Source organism: Ornithorhynchus anatinus, chromosome 1 (assembly GCF_004115215.2).
Source record: "Ornithorhynchus anatinus isolate Pmale09 chromosome 1, mOrnAna1.pri.v4, whole genome shotgun sequence".
Taxonomy (NCBI): domain Eukaryota; kingdom Metazoa; phylum Chordata; class Mammalia; order Monotremata; family Ornithorhynchidae; genus Ornithorhynchus; species Ornithorhynchus anatinus.
Window position 1 is genome coordinate 172,414,732 of NC_041728.1, and position 26,438 is coordinate 172,441,169.

Here is a 26,438-nt window from a genome sequence, read left to right on the forward strand (position 1 = left end):
CCACTAGGCCACGCTGCTTCTCGTGCCCTCAAGGAGCTTATGATATTACAGTCTAGCAGGGAAGCAGTCTAGCAAGGAAATTACAGGTAGAAGGAAGCGGTAAAGTATAAAGATCTAGAAGTAAGCACCTGGGAGGGAGGGATGAGAGGACCCATGTACTGAGTGACATGAAAGTGTTGAAGTGGCAGCTGAGGAGGCGAATATAGGATGGGAAGATGAAAGAAGGAGTCCTGAAGGTGATGGGATTTCAGAAGGACTTTGAAGATGAGGAGAGTCAGTCAGTCAGTCATATTTATTGAGCGCTGTGTGCAGAGCAATGTATTAAGCGCTGGGGAGAGTACAATATAACAACAAACATATTACCTGCCCACAGTTAGCTTACAGTCTAGATGGGGCGACACTTTTGGATAAATAAATACATTACAGATGTGCATACAAGTGTTGTGGGACTGGGAGGCGGGAATGAATAAACGGAACAAGTCACAGGACAACAGAAGGGAGAAGGTGAAGAAGAAAAGAGGAAAGGCCTCTTGGAGGAGATGTGCCTTCAAATAAGGCTTCGAATGAGGGGAGAGTCACCGTCTGTCAGATCTGAGGAGGGAGGGCGTTCCAGGCCAGAGGCAGGACGTGGGCGAGATGCCGGTGGCGAGACAGGCGAGACTGAGGTACAGTGAGAAGGTTGGCATTAGAGGAGGGAAGTGTGTGGGCTGAGCTGTAGCAGGAGAGTAGGAACAGTAGTAGGAGATCAATCTGTGGTCTCTCAGGTGTTAAGGGAGAGGGTGTACCGGGCAATAGGGAGAACGTCAGCAAGAGGTCAAAGCGGGGAGAGTTAGGTACATGGAGTATGTCGGTCTGAGAGGAATGGGAAGAATGTAAAGTGGGGTTTATGAGAAGCAGGGTGGCCTAGTGGAAAGAGCACGGGCCTCTGAGTCAGAGGACCTGGTATTATAATCCAGGCTCTAATACTGGCTTTTCCACCTGCCTGCTGCTCAACACTGGGAAAGTCACTTAGCTTCTCTGCCTTGGTTTCCTCATGTAAAATGGGGATTATGGGGAAGCAGCGTGGCTCAGTGGAAAGAGCCTGGGCTTGGGAGTCAGAGGTCATGGGTTCTAACCCTGGCTCTGCCACTTGCCTGCTGGGTGACTTTGGGCAAGTCACTTAACTTCTCTGGGCCTCAGTTACCTCATCTGTAAAATGGGGATTAAGACGGTGAGCCCCACATGGTACAACCTGATTACCTCGTACCTACCCCAGAGCTTAGGACAGTGCTTGGCACACAGTAAGTGCTTAACAAATACCATCATCATCATCATCATCATGTGAGGCAAGGACTGTGCCCAATTTGACATTCTTGTATGTACTCCAGTGCGTGGCATAGTAAGTCCTTAATAAATATTGCAATTATTAACTCAGTAAAATGCTTTTCATTTTTGGAAGAAGTCTAACACCTTCATCCTCGCTCCTGAAAGTACCCGAGAATCCCAAAAAAGTTCAGCCTCTCCTACATTCCGATGAAATGTCATTCAGCTAAAGACAGATATAAAGCAGTCTCCGACCTTGTCTACGTTGGCTCTGGTCTTGGCGGACGTCTCTACGTACTGCACGCCCCATTCTTCTGCTTTGCTTCTCGCCTCCTCGACAGGCACCTGCCTCCGCTCCTCCAAGTCAGATTTGTTTCCCACCACAAGCAGGGGGATTTTATCCTCTTCGGACTTTACGCGCAGAATCTGCTCCCTAACGAAGTGCAACAGAAAGAGAACAGCTGAGATCGGGGTAATCTGGCATCCTGAAAGGGATAAAAATTGTAACATGCCAAAAACAATTACAATCAAGAGGGCCTTTCGGGGGGTGTCTCTTTAACAGATTTAACCAGATCTATACCGGAAGCATTAATAAACAGAGTAAAATGACAATGATGCAAAAATCAAAGGAGCAGGATCTTATCTACCTACTCTACTGTACTCTCCCAGGAGGTACACAATAAATACCAATGATCAAACTGATTTGAGCACCACTCTGTATCATCAGTTGTATTCACTGAGCGCCTACTACTATGTTAATGATGAAGGATTTTTATTTTGTCCATTCACTCTCTGCTACGGATGTGAAGTTAATGACATAGCTAGCCCAAGGTCCTGCCCCCTTTTACAGAGAAGAGACTTGCCCGAGGTCACAGTGGAGACAAGTGGCTGAGCAAGGATTAGAACCCAAGTTCTCTGACTCCCAGGCCCATACTCTTAACTCCTGTATCTCGTTGACACCACCACCACCATCCTCCCATCCCAGAAGCCCAAAAACATGGTGTCATCTTTGATTTCTCACTATTCTTTCAACCTCACCTTTGGTCTGCCACTAAATCCCACCATTTCTTTATCCACTCTACCCGGTGATTTTGCCCCTTCCTTTCCACCCAAATGGCCTCCATCTTGATTCAAGCACAAGTCAGCTTTCCGATTATAGTCCTCTTTATGGTTTCCCTGCTTCCAACATTCCCAGTTTATATACTATAGTCTGCGGCCTGTGTCATCTTTCTAAAATGTGCTGCTCTCACTTTCTCTCTCCTCAGAAATCTGAAATGGATCCAAAACCTCCTTCCACATCAAGTGAAAAACTCCTGACCATTGGTTTTAAGTTCCCTCTTTTGTAAACCCTCCCCCCCTCACCTGCTACTCAACAGCCAAGTGACGGTATTTACTGAGACCTTACTGGGTGCAGAGCACTGAATTACGCGCTTGGGAGAGTACAATACTGCAGAGTCGGTAGATACATCTCCTGCCCACAGAATGCTCTGAGTGAACCTTCTCACTGTCCCTCATTGTCATCTAGTGGCAGTAGAAGTAATAACGCTATATACTGAGCTTCCATTTGGTAGTTGGAAAGTAAAAGAATAGAGAAGTGATCTGTTCCCCACCCACGAGTAGCTTCCACTCCAATTTCCTCCCCTTCATATCTATCATACTGCAGCCCTCCACCATTTTCAAGGCCCACCTGAAATTTCACCTCCTCTAGGATGTGCCCCCCACAATTAATTTTCTTCTCCCCCAGTATGCCATATCCTCCCAACTTCCATGTCAGCACAAAAATACTACTCATGGATGCCAACATCTAACAATCTACATACTATCTATACTATTATTTATGCATGGGCTCATTCACCCATCCATCTTTCCATTCTTTTCTTCTCCTATCTGTAAGTGCCTTTGTATCTGCCTCTGCCCCACACTGAATTGTATACTCAAGGGCAGATATTGTGCCTTTTCTTTGGCTTGTAAGGTGCTCAGTACAGGGTTCTGCACCTGATTAATGGGGAGGTGGCCCTGATTGGGGGCCCCTATCTATGACCATATGCCCAATTTTGCTCCTACTCCAGCCTTGTACAAACAGGTCTATAACTACAGCTCTTTGGCATTCCAACTTCTCCTTCATCTTTAGTTACTTATGATAGCTGCCCTTTGTATTCCAAGGAGAAAACAAAGAAGGTGCAGTGTGGCTTAGTGGATAGAGCAGAGGCCTGGGAGTCAGAAGGACCTGGATCCCAGCTCTGCCACTTGTCACCTGTGTGACTGTGGGCAAGTCACTTAACTTCTCTGTACCTCAGTTACCTCATCTGTAAAATGGGGATTAAGACTGGGAGCCTCACGTGGGACAACCTGATTACCCTGTGTCTACCCCAGTGCTTAGAACAGTGCTCAGCACATAGTAAGTGCTTAACAAATACCAAAATTATTATCCTAAACCCGGCTCTGTCACTTGTCTGCTGTGTGACCTTGGGGAGTCACTTCATTTCTCTAGGCCTCAGTTACCTCATCTCTAAAATGGGGATTAGGAGTGGGAGTCCCACTGGGAACAGGGACTGAGTGCAACCTGATTAACTTGTAATTACCCCAGTGCTTAGAACAAGTACCATGATTATTATTATTATTATATTATTAAGGTGAAGTTCACTTATGACCACGTCTGTGGCTGAGCAGGCCAATGAGGGATCCAAAGTCCCGGTCTCACTGTGCATCCCAAACTGTCGTCCCTTGTCATGTTATCAGGCCTAAGGTAAATCAATCACTCAATCACATTTATTGAGAGCTTATTGTGTGCAGAACACTGTACTAAGCTCTTGGAAGAGTACAACAGAGCAGTAAGCAGACACATTCCCTGCCCACAGAGAGCTTACAGTCTAGAAGGGGAGATAGACATAAATATAAATAACTGATTTACATATTATATATTGCATATATACATTTATACATATGTATATACACATATATATTCATACATATGTGTGTGTGTGTGTGTGTGTATATATATATATACACACACACACACAAGTGCAGTGGACCTGGGGGTTGTGAGTAAAGGGAGCAAGTCAAGGCGATGCAGAAGGGAGTAGGAAAAGAGGAAATGAGGGCTTAGTCAGGAAAGACCTCTTGGAGGAGATGTGCCTTTAATAAGGCTTTGAAGGTGGAGAGAACAATTGTCTGTCAAATACGTAAAGAGAAGGCATTCAAAGCCAGGGGATGAGGGGAGATCAAGGTACAGTGAATAGGTTGGCAACAGAGGAACAAAATGTGTGGGCCAGGTTGTAGTAGTAGTATCGCCAAGATCCGCTCTTTCCTCTCCATCCAAACTGTTACCACCTTAGTACAATCACTCATCCTATCCCAACTGGATTACTGCATCAGCCTCCTTTCTGACCTCTCAACCTCCTGCCTCTCCCACTTCACTTCATACTTCACTCCATTGCCCAGATTATCTTTCTACAGAAACGTTCTGGGCATGGCACCCCCCCTCCTCAAAAATGTCCAGTGGTTGCCTAGCAACCTTCACATGAAACAAAAACTCCTCACTATTGGCTTTAAAGCTCTCCATCACCTTGCCCCTTCTTACCTCAGCTCCCTTCTCTCCTCTACATCCTAACCCGCACACTCCGCTCCTCTGCTGCTCACTTCCTTACTGTGCCTCGATCTCACTGCCTATCCCTGGCCCACGTCCTACTTCTGGTCCAGAATGCCCTCCCTCTCAAATCTGCCAGACAGTCACTCTTCCCTCCTTCAAGGCCCTACTGAAGGTGAACCTCCTCCAAGAGGCCTTCCCAGACTAAGTCCCCCTTTTCCTCAGCTCCCCCTCCCTTCCGCTTTATATTGACTCACTCCCTTTGCTCTTCCTCCCTCCTTACCCCACGGCACTTATGTATATATGTATATATCTATAATTCTATTTATTTGTATTGAGCTTGTTTTGATGTCTGTCTCCCCCCATCTAGACTGTAAGCCCATTGTGGACAGGGATTGTCTCTCTTTATTGCTGCATTGTACTTGCCAAGCACTTAGTTCAGTGCTCTGCACAGAGTAAGTGCTCAATAAATACAACTGAATGAATGAATGAATGGAGAGTAGCGACGTGAGCTAGGAGGGGGCAAGGTGACTGAGGGCTTTAAAGCTGATAGTAAGGAGTTTCTTTTTGATGTGGAGGTGGATGAACAACCACTGGAAGTTCTTGAGGGGTGGAGAAACATGGACTGAACGTTTTTGGAGAAAAATGCCCGGGCAATGGGTTGGAGTGGGATGAGACGGGGGCTGGGAGGTCAACAAGGAGGCTAAAACAGTAATCAGGGCAGGAGATAATAAGTGACTGTATTAACGAGGTAGCAGTTTGGATAAAGAGGAAAGGGCAGATTTTAGCCATGTTGTGGAGGTTGAGCCTTCGATATTTAGTGAAAGATTAAGTATGTGGGTTGAAAGAGCGAGAGCAATCAAGAATTAAGCCAAGGTTATGGGCTGGTGAGACAGGAAGGATGGCGGGGCTGTCTACAGTGATGGGAGAGTCATGTGGAGGACAGGTTTTGGGTGGAAAGATTAGGAGTTCTATTTTAGGCATGCTAAATTTGAAGTGATGGCAGGACACCCAAGGAGAGATGTCTTGAAGGAAGGAGGAAATGCGAGACTGCACAAAGGGACACAGATCAGAGCAGGAGATTTAGATTTGGGAACCACCTGTATAGAGACAGTAGTTGAAGCCATGGGAGCAAATGAGTTCTCCAAGGGAGTTGGTGTAGAAAGAGATTAGAAAGGGACCCAAAACTGAACCTTGAGGGATCCCCCCTACAGTTAGGAGGTGGGAGGCAGAGAAGGAGCCCTTGAAAGAGATTGAGAAAGAGCGACCAGAGAGACAGGAGAAGAACTAAGACTGCAGTGACGGTGAAGACAAAGTCGTATAATGTTTCTAGGAGAAGGGGGTGGTCAACAGTGCTGAAGGCCACTGAGAGGTCGAGGAGGATTAGGGTGGAGTAGAGGCCATTGGACTGGTAAGGTCTGCAGCACCTGGTGCTCTTTTCTCTTTTTGCCTCCTTGTTTTGCCTTCTTGATGAAGCTTTAGCTCTAAAAGAACCACTGCTTTCTTGTTACCCAGCGAGTTAGGCCTTTAGAGAAAAATACACAAAGCCTGAAATAGTATACAGAACACACCAGGGAGCTGTTGGGGCTCATCCCCTGTAAAAAAAAAAAAACCCATCGTATTTCTCTCTCATCAATTCTGCGGGCCCATTTCCTTCCAGAAAATGAAACGACCACTTGTTCTTGCTGAATCAATATCAACTATCAATTATTCCGAGCTCCCACATAGTAATAGAATGTTAAAGTCACGATTATTAGCACTGTTGATCAGGAAGGATCAAATGTTTGGTGCTTGGCACCATCAAAGAGCTGGGGTAGAAACAAGATGACGTGATTAGACACGGTACCACGGGCCCCTAAGCTGAGCGAAGGGCACAAGCAGGTGATACCTGGAACTTCATCAAAGTCATAAATCACCAGAGTTAAAATTCACTCCCAAACTTCACTAGTTTGCAAAGTAACAAACTTCTGGGATCCAGGTTGTGCTCAAGGATTGATACTGAATCTCTTGAAAGCATTAATCCTTGAATGGTCACTTTTGATGGTGACTGCATGGTATAGTGGATAGAGTGGATCTGGGAATCAGAAGGTTGTTGATTCTAACCCTGGCTCTGCCATGTGCATGCTGTGTGACTCTGGGCAAGTCGCTTCACTTCTCTGGGGCACAGTTATGTCATCTGTAAAATGGAGATTGAGACTGGGAGCTCCATGTGGGACAGGGACTGTGTCCAACCTGATTTGCCTCTATCCATCCCAGTGCTTAGTTTAGTGTCAGGCACATAGTAAGCACTTAACAAATACCATTGTTATTATTATTATTATTATTTTGGTATTTACTGCACACATGTGTACAGAGCACTGGACTAAGCGCTCGGTAAAATACACTATATACAGAGTTGGCATATGTGATGGAGCTTACAGTTTACAGGGGGAGACTGATATTAAAACAAATCACAGCTAGGGGAAATAGTAGTGTATAAAGATGTTTACATGTGTTGTGGGGCTGGGGTGAGTATCAAAAGACTTATGGAGCAACTTTATTAAACTGGTTTGCGGTTTTAAAGGATAATGATCTAAACTGAGTGTATACTGAATAAATGCATAGCATCTGTAAGCAGGCTTTTAAAATAATAACTAAAGATATGGATAAAGCCAAGAACAGGCTTTAAGCTCCACCAGAAAATGACTGGAAAATAGTCACATTAAAAAGGTCGGTGTACGATGATCTACAAATTGCTCACTACAAAAAGCTGAAGCTTCATTACTGGAATAATTTAAGCAAAAATCACTTCGATGTAGTACGTAAATGAGCCGGCAACTGCAATTGGGAAGTGCTGCCAGATTATCTGGGAAATATTTTGTTGGAATCATGCTGCTTTAATGGAGTATTTCCATCTTTATTTCTAGCGACGGTTACCGGAATCTAAAGTTAGTCTCCAATCCAAACATAAGGTTGGCTTCTTTTTAGTTTATTTATATTAGCTCACGATGTGGTGCAACACATCATAACAATAAAAAGATAAAAAAAAACATGTTATTTCACGCAGTCGATTTAACACACGAAATCAAGACTCTGGAGATGAGGCAGAGTGGGGAAAGCAAGTGGGAGCTTGAGGCGACTTGGTCAACAGCTGATTCTCTTACCGCCAGCCTTCCGACCGGGGTCACTTCGAGTGCAACACCGCACAACTGAGACGTTATTATGTGCGCAAACCACAGTTATGAGAAGCGTAACACGTTGACGGGTCTTTGGCTTTACTGGTCCCACAGAGGCAGGCAGGCAACGCTACAGGAAAGCTAGCAAATACAAACATGGGATCCTTCAGAGGAAATTCAGGATTCCTCTAAGCAGCAGCCTGGCCTTCTGAAAACAGCCCAGGACCGGGAGTTTGAGGACCTGGGTTCTAATCCAAATCTCCCCCACTTTCCTGCTGTGTGACCTTAGGCAAGTCACTTCAGTTCTCTGGGCCTCAGTTTCCTCATCTGCAAAATGGGGATTCAATCCCTGTTCATCCTCCTACTTATCCTGGGAACCCCATGTGGGACAGGGACTGTATTCAACTTGATTGCCTTGTACCTACACCCCAAGGCTAAGTACAGTACTTGGTACACTGTGAGCACTCAACAGATACCGCCATTATTATTAAGAACCAATCATTCCGTATTCATTGAACGCTTACTGGGTATGGACCACTGTACTAAGAGCTAAATAAAGTTCACTATAACAGAGTTGGCAGAAAATTTCCCTGCCCACAACGAGCTTAGGGTCCAAGGGGATTGACAGGCTATCATTAAGATGATACCTTGGGAGGGATAAGGCTGTTGAGGAGTGGAAGACTTTTTTCCTCCATGCTGATATTTTTTCTAAGGAAGATAATAATGGATACCAACTCCTTTTCTTAAAGGAGACACTCAGAGATAGGCTATTGCAACTGGGTCAAGTGGCTGAACTCAAGGGAGACCAAACTTCCACCTATCTTTTTCCAGTTAGGGACTAGTAAGAACCCTCTGACAGAGATTTGGGTAGGAAAAGTGTCTGTTTATTGTTATATGGTACTCTTCCAAGCACTAAGTACAATGTTCTGCACACAGTAAGCATTCAATAAATACGACTGAATGAATGAATCAAGTCTTTTGGGAGCCAACCAACTGACAGTCTCCTCTCTTTGAATTAAGCACTAGGCTGTGTTCTTTTTCCTGTAGCCCTTCTTCCCTCTCCCTTGGGTAGAGGATTTCTCTGGGTGATCCCATCATGTGCCTTATCACAGAGACTTTTCCCTGATCAGAAAGGGTGTGGTGAGGGGAGAAGGGGGAATCTGATGCCATATACAGTTTAAGTATACATTTACAGGGATCACATATGCAGTGCCTGGCACAAAGTGCTTAACAAATACCATAATCATTATTATTATTATTTAGTTTCAGAATGCTGAAATGCCAATTTCTCAACTAAAAATGCCTTCTATCTTGACTACTGCATCAACCTCCTCGCTGATCTCCTTGTACTCTGCCTCTGCACTCTCCAGTCCGTACTTCACTCTCTACTTCAGTAATACTTTACTGAAAAATGACCCAGTCCATATCTCCCCACTCCTCAAGAACCTCTAGTGGTTGCCCATCTACCTCCACATCGAACAGAGACTCCTCATCACCTCTCATTTCTTCCTGCTTTCCAGACGTCTTCACCTAGATGTTCAGATGATATCTAGAACCGACTTCACCTAGATGTTCAGATGACATTTCGAACCGAACATATCCAAAACAGAACACTTTATATTTCCTGCCCTCCCCTGCCTTTCCCATCACTGTAGACACTACTTCTATCCTCCCTACTTTAAAAGCCCATAAACCTGGCCTTGTCTTCGACTCATGTGCCTCATACAACACACATATATTCAATCCCGTCACCATACCCTGCCCTGCAGTTCTAATGTCATAGCATTGCTAAAATCTGCCCTTTCCATCCAAACTGCTAATATGCTGATCCAAGCACTTATCCTATCCCACCTTGACTACTGCATCAGCCTCCTCGCTGACCTCCCTGACTCCTGTCTCTCCCAACTCTAGTTCACACTTCACTCTGCTGCCCAGATCAATAAATACAAATTTCAGAGAGAAATGAAAAGGCTGCTAGTGGGCAGGGGGTAGGTGGAATTCAGCATCATTTTATTTTAATAGTGCTTGTTAAGTGCTCACTATGTGTCAAGCCCTGGTGTAGATATGAGTTTATCAGGCTGGACAGAATCCCTGACCCACTAGGGACTCAAAGTCTACATAGAAGGGAGGAGGACTTAATCCCCATTTTGTAGATGTGGGAACTGAGGCGAAAAGAAGTTGTCCCAGGTCACACAGCAGACAAGTGGCAGGATTACCACTCAGGTCCTCTGACTCCCATGTCCATGCTCTTTCCCCTAGGCCATATTGCTTCTTATAGACATTGACTGGATAACCATTTCTTTATCCTACAAGGTGAAGCCACTTTAGCTATGCTTTTAACTCTTTATGGCAAAAAAAGCGGCAAATCACATCAGTGATCTACATTTACATGGGAATGGCATATTAATGCAGACATTACCCTGTTTGGAGATTAACACAGTAGGATAAGAACGATTGTAAAATGTTGGTTTGGCAAGCTCTGCAGATTCAAGGCAAGCTATTTCACTTTCTAGAGCTTCCCCAAAACAAACTGCATGCGAACAAAAAAAAAGTCAAAATCTCAAAGCAAATTCCACTCCCCGATAAAACTTAAGCACATTTTCCAGTTTAACTTGCATGAGTTCAATTAGGCATTAGCACCAATTCCTTCTTGTTGTTTACTGACTGAAGAGAGTTTCAGGTTAGCAGTATTTGCAGTCCAAATCCATGTGGCGAGAGGGACTGCAAAAACCTTTTGTCAGAGAGAGAAGATCAAAGAGCAATCTGGAATGCGTGTGAATCACGAAAACGTGGGTTGCGAAGGAATCCTGAAAGTTCAAGTTCAGAACATTTTTTCCCAAACAGAAAAAAAATAATAATAATGGTACTTGTTAAGTGCTTACTATGTGCCAGCACTGTTCCAAGCGCTGGGGGGGGATACAGATCATTTAAGTTGGACACAGTCCCTGTTCCATGGGGGATTCACAGTAAGAAGGGAGAACATATAATTGAACTCATTTGACAGATGAGGAAACTGAGGCACAGAGAAGTTAGTGACTTGCCCAGGGTCCCCCAGCAGGTGTGTGGCAGAGCTGGGAGTATTATTATTATTATTATTGTTATTATTATTAACGGCATTTGTAAAGTGTTTACCATGTGCCAGGTACTGTGCTAAGCACTGGGGTGGATACAAACAAATTAGGTTGGACACAGTCCTTGTTCCACGTGGGGCTCACAGTCTCAATCTCCATTTTAGAGATGAGGTGACTGAGGCACAGAGAACTGAAGTGACTTGCCCAAGGTCACACAGCAGAAAACTTGTGGAGCCGGAATTAGAACCCATGACCTTCTGATTCCCAGGCCCATGCTTTACCCGCTACATTCATGCCACTTCTCAAAAGAAAAATGACTCTCAATCCTGTTCTAAAAGTTGAAGTCCCAGGTTCCTTATTACTCTGCTCTCAGTGGTAAGTTCTCCAAAATAACTTGAAAATCATTTCTCAGTATGGGAGGGGCATCGTCTTTTAGGGTTAAACTGTGAAGAAATCCTCTATTCTTCTACGGGAACGGAAGCCTACCTGAACTCTGCTGTGGCTGTAAACGACTCATGTTCCGTTATGGAGAAGACCAAAAGAAATCCTTCCCCGCTGCGGAAGTAGTTGTCTCGAATGGCTGCGTAATCCTCTTGCCCGGCTGTGTCCAGGATATCTATCTGGACTTCCTCTCCGTCAAGAACAACCTTTTTTCTATAACTGTCAGCCTTTGTAGGTTCATAGTCTTCCACAAACTGAAGAACATACAATGTTTTAAGTAAACCCTGTTTGTACATATCGATCTTTGCAGAATATGAATTACAATGCGATTAAATAACAATAATAATAGTAATAATCATGATGATGGCATTTGTTAAGCACCTACTATGTGTCAAGGACTGCTCTAAGCGCTGGGTACATATAAGCTAATTAGGTTGGACACAGTCCCTGTGCCAAATGGGATGCACGGTCTTCATCCCCATTTTACAGATGAGGTAAATGAGGACTAGTGAAGTGACTTGCACAGTCACATAGCAGACTGGTGGCAGAGCCGGGATTAGAACCCAGGTCCTTCTGACTTTCAGGACTGTACTCTATGCATGAGGCCATGTTGCTTCCAACAACAACAACAACAATAACAATAATCATCATCTTTGGCTGCAAACCATACCATTCTTCTGAGCAGGTTAGGCACTTGGGCAAGTATGATTTCCCTTATCAGATGGGGAAACTGAGCTGAAGTCATTAAATATCGATGATGTTGGTCTGTAGGATTAGTCGGTGATGAATTCAATTAAATCCCAACAGCTTCTCAGGATTGCTATCAGACGTTTAGGCACTGCTGGGTCATTATCAGGGCACTCAAAACATCCCTTCCTCAGAACCACAGTGCCAGATTTGAGGGGAGGCTGATTATTTTTTTATCTCACTCAGGAGCTGCTGATGAGAGAGGCCACCTGGATCCCGGTCCAAAATGGGATGGTGAGTTAGGGAGCCGAAAGCCAACCCTGGCGCTGGAAACTCAATCATCAGAAAAATGGGAAGAGATTGGAAGCTCCCTCTAGACTGGAAAGCTTGGTCATTTTTTTTTTAAAGTGCTTACTATGTGCATAGCACTGTTCTAAGTGCTGGGGTAGATAGATACAGGGTAATCAGGTTGTCCCATGTGAGGCTCACAGTTAATCCCCATTTTACAGATGAGGTAACTGAGGCACGGAGAAGTTAAGTGACTTGCCCAAGGTCACACAGCAGACAAGTGGCAGAGCCGGAATTCAAACCCATGACCCCTGACTCCCAAGCCCGGGCTCTTTCCACTGAGCCACACTGCTTCTCTTTCAGTCATATTTATTGAGTGCTTAATGTGTGCAGAGCACTGTACTAAGCACTTGGGAAAGTACGATACAGCAATAAAGAGAGACAATCCCTGCCCACAATGAGCTTACAGTTGAGAGCAGGGGAGACAGACATTAATACAAATAATCAGACAGCAATGTCAATAAATAAAATTACAGATCTATACATAAGTGCTGTGGGACGGGGAGAGGAGGGAAGAGCAAAGGGAGTGAGTCAGGGAGATGTAGAAAGGAGTGCTCATTGTGGGCAAGGAACGTGGCTCTGTTGCACTGTACTCTCCCAAGCGCTTAGTACAGTGCTCTACTTATAGTAAACATGTGAGCCCGTTGTTGGGTAGGGATTGTCTCTGTTGTCGAATTGTCCTTTCCAAGCGCTTAGTACAGTGCTCTGTATACAGTAAGCACTCAATAAATATGATTGAACAAATGAACCGAGTGAATAAATGCCATGATCGATTGATGAGATCTAGGAGAGTTCACCACAAAAGGACTTTCTGGAGAAAAAGAAAAAAAGGCAAAGAAAACTTGGAGGCCCTACAGACACATAAGGCTGGCATCACATGGGCCACAGCCTCAGCTCAGGACTTCATTCTACACCTCATGCAAGGTAGGTCTTCAAAGGCCCAGGATCCTCAGCCTACAAGTGGAAATTTTGATGAACACATTTCAATAAAAACATTGAAAACACAACCAGGAATGTGTTTTTTGGTGTCAGTGGTGGCCTAAGTGTCTTGCGAGGCCTAGGGCAGAGTTTCTGGATTGGTTCCTCCCTCCTTACTGATGAACACAATGATGAGGGGGCAGGGTGTGCCAGTGGTTCTTATGATTTAAAGTCACATGTCTGAAAGGATGCTAGTTAGAAATTACATAAGGTCCCAAAGTGCCAGACCACACTTTGACCATAAAAATCAGAAGGCTCAAATCTCACTCTACTAGGTAGGGGAACCACCAGGGTGGCGGGGTATAAATGGGACCCTTATGTATAAGAACAGACCCTAGTCCAGTGTTCTGCACACAGTAAATGCTTAATAAATCCTATTACTACCCCTAGAACACAAGATCCGAGGACATGGCATAGGGGACTGAGCACGGGCCTGGGAGTCAGAGGGTCACGCGTTCTAATCCGGCTCCTGCCACTCCTCTGCTGTGTGACCTTGGGCAAGTCACTTCACTTCTCTGGGCCTCAGTTACCTCATCTGTAATATGGGGATTGAGACAGTGAGCCCCACATGGGAGAGGGACTATATCCAACCCGATTTGATTGTAACCACTCCAGCGCTTAGTTCAGTGACTGGCACATAGTAAGCACTTGACCAATACCAGAGTTGTTATTATCCCCAAGATCATATTCCAGCATTGCCTTAGGAAGTGCCGAAAGTTTCAGGCACTTCTCTGACAAGACAATGGGGTCAAGGTTCGGCAATATTACTGAACACACAGTTTCGGAAAGGTAAGATTTTAATTTGGACATTTGCATTTTTCAACTAGAAGAACAGGAACGATCACAAAAGGTTTTTCGGAAAACGCCACTCTTGTGTATTAAACCTATCTTTCGGGATGGAGTATAGAGATAGTCTTAGAGTGGCACTTTTCATTGATTTTTTCGAGACATCCATTTAGGGTCCCTTAGGGACAGACCAAATCTGAACAGTAAATAACCATGGCAGTCAAGTTTACAGCTATTAGAAAACACCCAAAAGCTATCCAAACCAAACAGGAAAGCCAATAGATTATGTAAACTGAAAAGCACTGGCTTCTGAGAGAGATAGTACGTTAACACATACACACCACGGCTCAGTCTCACCTTACCTCATCATACATGAACTGAAGTGTAAGTGCGGATTTGCCCACTCCTCCACTGCCAACCATGATCACTTTGTGCAAGACTAGGGAGCTCTGGTTCTTATTCTTGTTGGCCGCCATTTTGCTCTTTTTCCGGGGGTAGCTGAGCACTGGTAGATGAGTCGATTGATTGATGAGGTGCTGAAAAAGTGACAAAGCCTTAGAGACCTAATCTACACTAAATGAAATCCATCCCCTCCGGAAATATCAACCACAGAAATTCCAACCAACAGGCAAACTTTTCCAGCTTGGTGCGTCATCAACAAAACGTCGTCAACAAAACAGCGGCAATGGAAACAAACAGTGTTCTGTGGGAAAACAAATGCACAGACAAGAGGCTGAAGAATCCCAAATCAATTACCACAGTGGTATCAAGTCGGATGAAAAGTGAATCCTTGATTTCAATCAGAAAAAGTCTCTGCAACAAAGATTATTTAAAATAACCCTTTCCCAAGCACCTAGTGCAGTGTTTTGCAAACAGTAAGAGCCCAAGAAATACGATTGAATGAATGAACTGAATGACTGGAGAGCCATTCTCTGGATGGAATGAGCAGGAAAGTTTTCTGGTTCCCAGATTTCTCTTTCCCTCTCACGGAATTATACGGGCCACACGGATAGCAAAGGAAAGCACTGGAGGAGTGGGTGAGTGAAATCTTTTTTGGGTTTGGGGGGTTTGTTTGTTGTTTTTTTTGTAGATGCCTTCCTGATTGAAAGGAGAAAGCAAAGTTGAATCCCATAAAAGAGTTTAAAATACAATTTAGGACTTACAAGCTTAATGTGTTTTTAGTTATAAAAACTCAAAACACATTCAACTGCACCAACTAACACTTTTACCATGAAATGAAAACTTGGCCAATCCTGCCAGCGGATCAGTGAGAAAATCAGTATGTTCTCCATATGGGATCCACAACTGAAGCAAAAACACACCCCAATCAATCTCAAAGTATACAAAAAATAGGAATGTGAAATGAAAAAAAAATCCTTTTTTCAAAAGGAGACTTTTAAAACAGAGTTGTTCCTCTTTTGTGCGGACTGTTAGCACATTATTTAAAACTAAACTTCCCTATTTAAAGGCAAGTGGGGGCCCCCTAAAAAAGATACTTTCCTGTGAGAACAGTACAAATACGGACCTATTCACATGGTGATTGGGGTAACTTACTCAAGACAATTAAAACAGCTTCACTGAGAAGCTCCTTTTCAGTTCCTTCCTTTTTATGCATCCGTTTCACTGCATAGCATCAAGTGCTCAATTACAACCTCTTTCATATCAACAGGCTAGCTACGAGATGATAAAAATAACATCTTGTATCAGTATTTTCTACTTCCTAAAGAGGAAGACAGCAGATGAAAATGTAAATCGTCTTCAAAGTCTGCCTAGTAAGACTTTCCAAGAAAATGAGTTGGGAACAGCAAGTGTTATTCTAAAAAGTAATAGACCCTCACCAAGGCCAACTAAAGGCACAAAATCAACACACATGCACATACTCATAAACCACTAAAAATCCGTCACCGGCAAATGTCACATCACCTCATTTCCTCAACTCCCTTTCCCTTTTGCATCACCCTTGCACTTGAATTTGTACCCTTTATTCACCCTACCCTCAGCCCTACTGATTTTACTCATTCAATCATATTTAATTAATGTTAATTAATGTTGGTATTTGTTAAGCGCTTACTATGTGCAGAGCACTGTTCTAAGAGCTGGGGTAGAAACAGGGTCATCAGGTTGTCCCACAGGAGGCTCACAGTTAATCCCTATTTTACAGATGAGGTAACTGAGGCACAGAGAAGTGAAGTGACTTGCCCACAGTCACACAGCTGACAAGTGGCAGAGCCAGGAATCGAACCCATGACCTCGGACTCTGAAGCCCAGGCTCTTTCCACTGAGCCACGCTGCTTCCTGTGTGCAGAGCACTGTATTAAGCCCTTGGAATATACAATTTGGCAACAGATAGAGACAATCCCTGCCCGACAACAGGCTCACAGTTTAAAAGGTACCCATAATTTATTTTAATGTCTCTTTCCCTACTAAAGTGTAAGTTCCTTGTAGGTAGGAAATGTAAATCAACTCAGCTAGATTGTACTCTCCCAAATGCTTAGTACAGTGGTCTGAACAGAGTAAATGCTCAAAAAATACCACTGATTGATCACCTTGAAAAGTACAATGCCTGCACCCAAAATAAGCATGGGGGACTTGTTTATATGCCTATCGCAAAACAATTTTTATAACATGAACAGTAAATATTGATTGATGTGTAGGCATATAGACACATACATCAATCCAAGGCATTTTTTGAGCACTTATTCATTCTTTCTTAATAGTATTTGTTAAGCGCTTACTATATGTCACACACTGTTCTAAGCACTGGGTCAGTTAGCGCTGACACAGTCCCTGTCCCCCATGGGGCTCACACTCTTAACCCCCATTTTATGGTTAGAGTAACTTAGGCCCAGAGAAGTAAAGTGACTTGCCAGGGTCATACAGCAAGCATTTAGCTGAGCTGGGATTAGAATAGTGTTGGTATTTGTTAAGCACTTACTATGTGCAGAGCACTGTTCTAAGCGCTGGGTAGATACAGGGTAATCAGGTTGTCCCACGTGGGGCTCACAGTCTTCATCCCCATTTTACAGATAAGGTAACTAAGGCCCAGAGAAGTTAAGTGACTTGCCCACAGTCACACAGCTGACAAGTGGCAGAGCTGGGATTCGAACTCGTGACCTCCGACTCCCAAGCCCAGGCTCTTTCCACTGAGCCGAGGTCCCCTGACTCCCAGACTTGTGCTCTTTAATAATAATAATGTTGGTATTTGTTAAGCGCTTACTATGTGTCGAGCACTGTTCTAAGCGCTGGGGTAGACACAGGGGAATCAGGTTGTCCCATGTGGGGCTCAGTCTTCATCCCCATTTTACAGATGAGGTAACTGAGGCACCGAGAAGTTAAGTGACTTGCCCAAAGTCACATAGCTGACAAGTGGCCGAGCCGGGATGCGAACCCATGACCTCTGACTCCAAAGCCCGTGCTCTTTCCACTGAGCCACGCTGCTTCTCTTTCCACTAGGCTCCCCCCTGCTTCTCACTAGACCAGACTGCACACTTACTATTTGAAGAACACTGCGCTACACACATATAGTTATAGGAGCCTGGGCTTCGGAGTCATAGGTCATGGGTTTGACTCCCGGCTCTGCCACTCATCAGCTGTGTGACTGTGGGCAAGTCACTTAACTTCTCTGTGCCTCAGTTACCTCATCTGTAAAATGGAGATTAACTGTGAGCCTCACGTGGGACAACCTGATTACCCTGTATCTCCCCCAGTGCTTAGAACAGTGCTCAGCACATAGCAAGCACTTAACAAATACCAACATTATTATTATAGGGAGAGACAGAAATAGACATAGTTTAATCTTTTTAAATGAACAATCTAATAATGTTGGTATTTGTTAAGCGCTTACTATGTGCCGAGCACCGTTCTAAGCGCTGGGGTAGACATAGGGGAATCAGGTTGTCCCACGTGGGGCTCACAGTCTTAATCCCCATTTTACAGATGAGGGAACTGAGGCACGGAGAAGTTAAGTGACTTGCCCACAGTCACACAGCCGACAAGTGGCAGAGCTGGGATTCGAACTCATGAGCCCTGACTCCAAAGCCTGTGCTCTTTCCACTGAGCCACGCTGCTTCTCAGCTGCTTCTCAGGGATAAAATCTATCCCTTTTAATCTGTTTTACACATACTGGCCATTATTCATTTATTTAATTGTATTTACTGAGGACTTACTGTGTGCAAGGCACCATACTAAGTACTTGGTAGAGTACAATATAACAACAAAAGGACATATTCCCTGCCCACAATGAGCTCACGTACAGTCGGGGCTGGGTACGAGGGTGGCGGGGATGGAGACGCCGGCACAGTCCACCCCGCTCCTCCCACTGCTCCTGCTGCTGCTGCTGGGTCTGGGGGTTGCCCGCCTGCCGGAGGGCTGGACTAGGTGGCACTCGCTGTACTATTTCACCACCGGAGTGACCCGGCCCAGCATCTAGCAAGTGCTTAAAAAATACCATTTTTTAAAAAAGATCTAGAGACAGTTCCCATCAATCAGTGGAATTGATTGAGTGCTTACTGTGTGCTTACACTAATCACTTAGTTGAATACAACTAAGTGCCTGCCCTCAAGGACTACACAATCTAGTTCTGGCAAGTTTTAATCAATTCTCCCAGAAGATAAGCCTTTTAATGGGTTTTCCAATTTGTTCACTGTAGAACTTGGATATAAATGCACAAATGTGCCATATATGAAATATTCCCAGATACTTTCAGTCTCTAAAGATCAAAGGGAATTTGAGTACAGCATCCTTAATGGAACTGATAAATAGTTCTTTCTTCTTTTGTTCCACTTTTGGTTCTATTCAAATCAATAAATGAAAGAACATTCTTTTCACCTTCTTGGAGCTTAAAAAATTGCTAATGTAGAAAATTCTGGTTGTCCTTTTACAGTTGGGCAGTTGAGGAGAAAACTAGCTTTTAAATCATCACTCCAGAGCATTTACATTTATTATTGAGAAGCAGCCGGGCATAGTGGATAGAGCACGGGCCTGGGAATCAGAAAATCATGACTTCTGATCCCGGTTCTGCCATTTATCTGTTGTGTGACCTTGGGCAAGTTAATTAACTCAGTTAAGTGCCTCAGTTACCTCATCTGAAAATGGGAATTGAGACTTTGAGCCCCATGTGGAACAAGGACTGTGTCCAGCCCGATTTGCTTGTACCCACCCCAGCGCTTAGTACAGTGCCTGGCACACAGTAAGCGCTTAATCCCGTAATTATTATTACCTAACAAAGAAAGAGAATTACGGAGGCTTGTCCTCTTTCTTTTGGAAGAGCTATTTGATCAATTTACTCCAAAACAATGAAATGAAGCCAAGCTTAACTAAATCCATTTACTATGATTTTGATTAGACTGTAAGCTCGCTATGGGGAGGGACTGTGTCTGTTTATTGTTATACTGTTATAGTATATTCTCCCACTGCCCTGCACACAGTAGGCGCTGAATAAATTCAGTTGACTGACATTTAAGAGGAATTCAGTTTTTCCTCCCCCTCATCTGCTCCCAATTAAATGACTACTGTCCCTTAAAGGTAAATTTCAGTGGCTAGAGATTCACTTGATGGCTGGACATGAAAGATTGAGACCTTAAATGAGTCCGACTTTTAACTAAATATGCCCGTTATCGGGGAAGAAAAAATACAACTTCAAGGAAAGGTCATAGAAGACAACATCCATCTGGGATTCTATTTATTTAGGATGTGTCTCTTTGAAGGGAAGGTAATGCCTCCAGCCTTCCTGGCAATCATGGCTTCTGCAGTGGGGGGCCCTCTTATCCTTCTTCTTACAAATTGCAGCTCGCAGAAGCAGCGTGGCTCAATGGAAAGAGTCCAGGCTTGGGAGTCAGAGGTCATGGGTTCGAATCCCAGCTCTGCCACTTGTCATCTGTGTGACTGTGGGCGAGTCACTTCACTTTTCTGTGCCTCAGTTCCCTCATCTGTAAAATGGGGATTAACTGTGAGCCTCACGTGGGACCACCTGATTACCCTGTATCTACCCCAGTGCTTAGAACAGTGCTTTGCACATAGTAAGCGCTTAACAAATACCAACATTATTATTAAGAAGTTCAAAAAGGTCTTGCCATCATGGAAATCTTCACCCCAACCTGCCAAGTCGCATCTCAAACACTAACTTTCACCACTCTTTTTCATTGTTCAGAGACTGCCTCTTTCAATTCTTTGTACCCCGCTTTTGGCTAGCAATTGCAGATTTTAGTTTGTTCGATCAGTAAATAACGTGGGGCATTGAGTGAAGCTCCATTTAACAAATTGTAACCTGCAAAGTCATCCTTTATATAAAGCCTGCCCTCTGACTCTTCCATGCTTGTTAAAAAGTCAGATTCAACAGATCTTAGAATGGAAGCAATCAATACAAAATAATTGACTGTGAGCCCTTTCTCTTCCCCCCGAGACAATTTTAGCAAGGAAAAGCCTCTTAAAAGGGATATAAGTGGTTTTTTGTGTAAATATATGCACAGTCCCAAAGGAGCCAGCTTTGAAAGAAGATTGACTTTAAAAAGGTATGGCAAGCCTGACACCCACTCAATATGATTATCATCATTACTGTGGCCTATTGGATAGACCTCAGGCCTGGGAGTCAGAAGAACCTGGGTTCTAATCCCAGTTACGCCACTTGTCTGCTGTGTGACCTTGGCCAAGTCACTTCACTTCTCTGGGCCTCAGTTACCTCATCTGTAAATAATGGGGATTAAGAGTGTGAGCTCCCTGTGGGACTGGGACTGTGTCCAACCCAATTATCTTGTATAATAATAATAATGATGATGGTATTTCTTAAGTGCTTACTATGTGTCAGGCACTGTACTAAGCACTGGGGTAGAAACAAGCAAATAGGGTTGGACACAGTCCCTGTCCCATGGCAGGGCTCACAGTCTCCATCCCCATTTTACAGATGAGGTCACTGAGGCACAGAGAAGTGAAGTGACTTACCAAGGTCACGCAGCAGAACCCATGACCGTCTGACTCCCAGGCCCGTGCTCTATCCATTATGCCTCGCTGCTTCTCACCCCAGGGTTTAAAATAGTGCCTAGCACATTGTAAGCACTTAACAAATACCAGTATTGTTGTTTTTATTTTGTTGACTTCTTGATCACAACCTCCCTTCTACCTGGAATTCGCCTTCTTTATATCCAGCAGACCACTACTCTCCCCAACTTCAGACCCTCCTAAAAGTCATTCATTCAATTGTATTTATTGAGCTCTTACTGTGTGCCGAGCACTGTTCTAAGCGCTTAGGAGAGTATGATACAATAATAATCAGACACATTCCCTGAGCACAATGAGCTCACATCTCCACCACCTTCCCTGACTGTTCACTCATCACCTCTATTATGCCTCCCTACTGGAATAAGTGTTCGATAAATACCCCCTAGAGTCACTGTGGGCAAGGAATGTGTTTATCAACTCTCTTGTATGGTACTCTCCCAGGTGCTTGCTCTGCACACAGTCAGTGCCGAATAAATAGCACTCATTGATTGATAACATAATATGAGCTCCAAAAATATATGGAAAGCAGGGACTTTTATCTAATGAAATATTTTATTTTTTAAATGTAAATTTCTAAAGGCAACTATGAAATATTGGTTGGCAACTACAGGGGAATCCCACGGGATCTCAGGTTTTATTGGACTCACTCTCCCAAATGCTTAGCATAGTGCTCTGCCCACAGTAAGCACTCAATAAATACCACTGACTGCTCCCCTCTCTTTTCGCCCCCATTACAGGCTACTGCAGTCAACTTGAAGGGAGTGATTATGGTGGCACCTTGAGCGTGGCTCAGTGGAAAGAGTTCGGGCTTTGGAGTCAGAGGTCATGGGTTCAAATCCCGGCTCGGCCATTTGTCAGCTGTGTGACTTTGGGCAAGTCACTTAACTTCTCGGTGCCTCAGTTACCTCATCTGTAAAATGGGGATTAAGAATGTGAGCCCCACGTGGGACAACCTGATTCCCTTGTGTCTACCCCAGCGCTTAGAACAGTGCTCGGCACATACTAAGCGCTTAACAAATACCAACATTATTATTATTATTATTAAATTTTGGGATGTTTCCTCAGTGTTGTGAATATTGAGGAAATAGGTCAGGCAGCAATCTGAGATAAAAGGTAACAGTCTTATTGATAAATGCCCATTTCTCATTTCTATTGCAGGGTCAGGTTCTGCCAACAAGAAATATGTCAGTACACAAAACTTATTTGTGAATGTGGAATATGTTTAGGACTGTTTCCACATTGATCTTTTCAGTGAGCCAGAGAAGCAGTGTGGCCTAGTGGATAGAGCATGGGCCCAGAAGTCAGAAGGTCCTGGATTCTAATCCCGACTCTGCCACTAATGTGCTGTGGGTTCTTGGGCAAGTTACTTCACTTCTCTGCACCTCACATATATTGTGTCTAACCAGATTAGCTTGTGTGGCTATTCCAGTGCTTAGTAGAGTGCCTGGCACATTGTAAGCACTTGTTGAATACCATAAAAAAAAAATTCCTAAAGGGAACTCCCTTATCCACCAAAGCCAGGAAATGACTGCTCTCCCCATCTTCAATGCCCTTCAGAAATCACACGTCCTTCAGGAAGTCTTCCCTGATTTTTTTCAGTGTCTGCTTTCCCAGTTAGATGGTAAGCTCTTTGAGGGCAGACATCATGCCTACTAATTCTTACAATACTCAACCAAGCATTTATTAAGCATTCTGCACAGGGTAGGTGCTCAATAAATATTACTGACTGATTCCATGCCTTTGCCATGGGAGTCAGGGGAGTTAAGAGCACTCTGAAGACAAAATCCACTATGAAGCCACTGATAAACTTTTACAGCCCAACAGGCTATGAGCACCTCATTTAACTGCAACAGTGTTATGGATAAATGCCCATTCATCATTTCTACTGCAGGGACAGGTCCTGCAAACAAGAAATATGTCAGCACACGAAACTTGTCTGTGAATGTGGAATATGTTTGGGACTGTTTCCACATCAGTCTTTTCCAAAGGACCCGCGGAACCAGGGGTAAATTTCACTATCCATGACCCACACTCACACACAGAGTGTTTTTTAAAAGCAACTTTTGGAAGCCAAATTTCTTCATATCTTGTTGCCTAAATAGGTCTTTCAAACATGAATTCTAAAGCCATACAGAAAATAATCAGCTATGAATATATGTGTTTTCACTACATGATCTTAATGCAATGGGTCAGCAGGGTGACCTTGGGTAAGTCAGGTAAGCAGCATGGCCTAGTGAATAGAACACGGGCCTGGGAGTCAGAAGGTCATGGATTCCAATCCTGGCTCCAATGTTTGTCTGCTGTGTGACCTTGGACAAGTCACTTTACTTCTCTGTGCCTCAGTTCCCTCATCTGTAAAGTGGGAATTAAGACTGTGAGCCCCATATGAGACACAGACTGTGTCCAATCTGATTATCTTGTACCTTCCCCAATGCTGAGAATAGTGCCTGGCACATAGTAAGGTATTATTATTAGGTAACTTTTTTGTGCTTCAGTTAACTCCCCTGTAAAATGGGGATTAAGACTGTGAGCTCCATGTAGAGGTAGACTGAGTCCAACCCAATTAGCTTGTATCTACCCCAGTGCTTAGTGCAGTACCTGGCACAAAGTGCTTAAAAAATAGTATTGAAAAAACCCAAAATTCACAAGGTGGTACATGTAATTTTTTTTAAATAGTACTTGTTAAGCGTTTACTATGTGCCAGGCACTCACTAAGTGTTGATTCTGTATAAGATGAAACTGCCCAGTCCCTGCCTTAGCCTGACTGCAGTGGGAGGCGTTTCGGTGTGGTTTTGGGTTTGTTTGGTTTTTTCTTCGCAATTTGGCCATTTTATTCATTTATTCATTCAATAGTATTTATTGAGTGCTTACTATGTGCAGAGCACTGTACTAAGTGCTTGGAATGTACAAATCGGCAACAGATAGAGACAGTCCCTGCCCTTTGACGGGCTTACAGTTTAATCGGGGGAAAGAGACAGACAAGAACAATGGCAATAGAGTCAAGGGGAAGAACGTCTCATTAAAACAATAGCAAATAAATAGAATCAGGGTGATGTACATCTCATTAAACAAAATAAATAGGGTGATGAAGATATATACAGCTGAGCGGATAGGACAGTGCTGAGGGGATGGGACGGGAGAGGGGGAGGAGCAGAGGGGAAGCGGGGAGAAGAGGGTTTAGCTGCGGAGAGGTGAAGGCGGGGGTAGAGGGAGCAGAGGGAAAAGGGGAGCTCAGTCTGGGAAGGCCTCTTGGAGGAGGTGAGCTTTAAGTAGGGTTTTGAAGAGGGGCGGAGGTGAGGAGGGAGGGCATTCCAGGACCGCGGGAGGACGTGGCCCAGGGGTCGACGGCGGGATAGGTGAGAATGGGGAAAGGTGAGGAGGCAGGAGGCAGAGGAGCAGAGTGTGCAGGGTGGGTAGTAGAAAGAGAAGGGAGGAGAGGTAGGAAGGGGCAAGGTGATGGAGAGCCTTGAAGCCTAGAGTGAGGAGTTTCTGTTTGGAGCGGAGGTTGATAGGCAACCACTGGAGTTGTTTAAGAAGGGGAGTGACATGCCCAGATCGTTTCTGCAGGAAGATGAGCCGGGCAGCGGAGTGAAGAATAGACTGGAGCAGGGAGAGAGAGGAGGAAGGGAGATCAGAGAGCAGGCTGACACAGTAGTCTAGCCGGGATATAACAAGAGCCCGTAGCAGTAAGGTAGCCGTTTGGGTGGAGAGGAAAGGGCAGATCTTGGCGATATTATAAAGGTGAGACCGGCAGGTCTTGGTGACAGATTGGATATGTGGGGTGAACGAGAGAGCTGAGTAAAAGATGACACCGAGGTGGCGGGCCCCAGAGACGGGAAGGATGGTCACCCCAACCACGGTGATACGGAAGTCTGGGAGAAGACCGGGCTTGGGAGGGAAGATGAGGAGCTCAGTTTTGGTCATGTTTAGTTTTAGGTGGCGGGCAGACATCCAGGTGGAGATGTCCTGGAGGCAGGAGGAGATATAGCCTGAAGGGAGATTTTACTGAATTAAATACTGGAATGAGTGGCCAGGGTATAATGCAATCTTCTTTAAGTGTTTGTGTCCAAGGATCAGTCACAATGACATCAACTTCCCCAACTAATCAATTTCCATCAAATCACAGCTACTAAAATCTGAAGCTCTTCTTTCACATTCAAAGATAAGTGAGATCATAGTGTTCGGGTGTGTATGGCTGACAGACAATTATTGACAGACACTCCATTCCTTACTTTGACATGTAAATATGGTTTTTTGTTGTGTGAAGGTACTTGCCACTTAGTGCCGCTGTCAAACCTGCTCGTTTGTTCATTCATTCATTCATTCCATAGTATATACTGAGCACTTCCTGTGTGCAGCACTGTACTAAGCGCTTGGGAGTATACAATAAAACAATCAACTGACATTTCCTGCCCACAATGAGCTTACAGTAGAGAAGGAGAGACAGATATTAATATACATAAAAAATTACAAATATGTTCATAAAAGCTGTGGGGCTGTGGTAGAGGGGATGAACAGCAAGCCAGGGTGACCAGAGGGGAGTGGGAGAAGTGGAAGTGCCTGCGTGTGTGTGTAGCAGCATGGGTCAGTGGAAAGAGCCCGGGCTTGGGAGTCAGAGGTCATTGGTTCTAATCCCACTCTGCCATTTATCAGCTGTGTGACTTTGGGAAAGTCACTTCACTTCTCCGTGCCTCAGTGACCTCATCTGTAAAATGGGGATTAAAACTGTGAGCCCCAGGTGTGACAGCCTGATTACCTTGTATGCCCCCCCCGCCCCCCCCCCCAGGTGCTTAGAACAGTGCTTGGCACATAGTAAGCACTTAACAAATACTATCATTATTATTATTATTCTACTGGTTTATAAATTGCAATATTAAGGCCGGGGGCTGACTCTTTGGAGAAATAGGATTCTCCCAATATGCTTTGGGTTGGGTCAGTAGCCACCATTGGCCAACCCTGCCCTTTGGGACCAGAATGGGGATGCAAGGAGAGCTAAGATGTTAGCTCCTTTTTCAGCCTCCTGCCAACAGTCCCCTCCTTGCAGCTCCCCACCTGACCCAAGGGCTGGAGGAAGGGGGAGCAGAGATCCGA

The 26,438-nt window shown here is 44.4% G+C and overlaps 1 protein-coding gene across 2 annotated transcripts in view; it reads right to left on the reverse strand.

The window, feature by feature from the left end:
- Positions 1–26,438, reverse strand: part of RALB (RAS like proto-oncogene B) — a 169,016-nt gene that overhangs the window by 4,300 nt on the left and 138,278 nt on the right. For both annotated transcript variants that reach the window (XM_029069393.2, XM_029069386.2), the window contains 3 exons: positions 14,717–14,890; positions 11,601–11,809; positions 1,558–1,735 (listed from right to left, as the gene is read on the reverse strand). In XM_029069393.2, coding sequence (XP_028925226.1) covers positions 1,558–1,735; positions 11,601–11,809; positions 14,717–14,830 — 501 coding nt within the window. In that variant the 5' untranslated portion in view covers positions 14,831–14,890. The remainder of the gene's footprint in view (positions 1–1,557; positions 1,736–11,600; positions 11,810–14,716; positions 14,891–26,438) is intronic.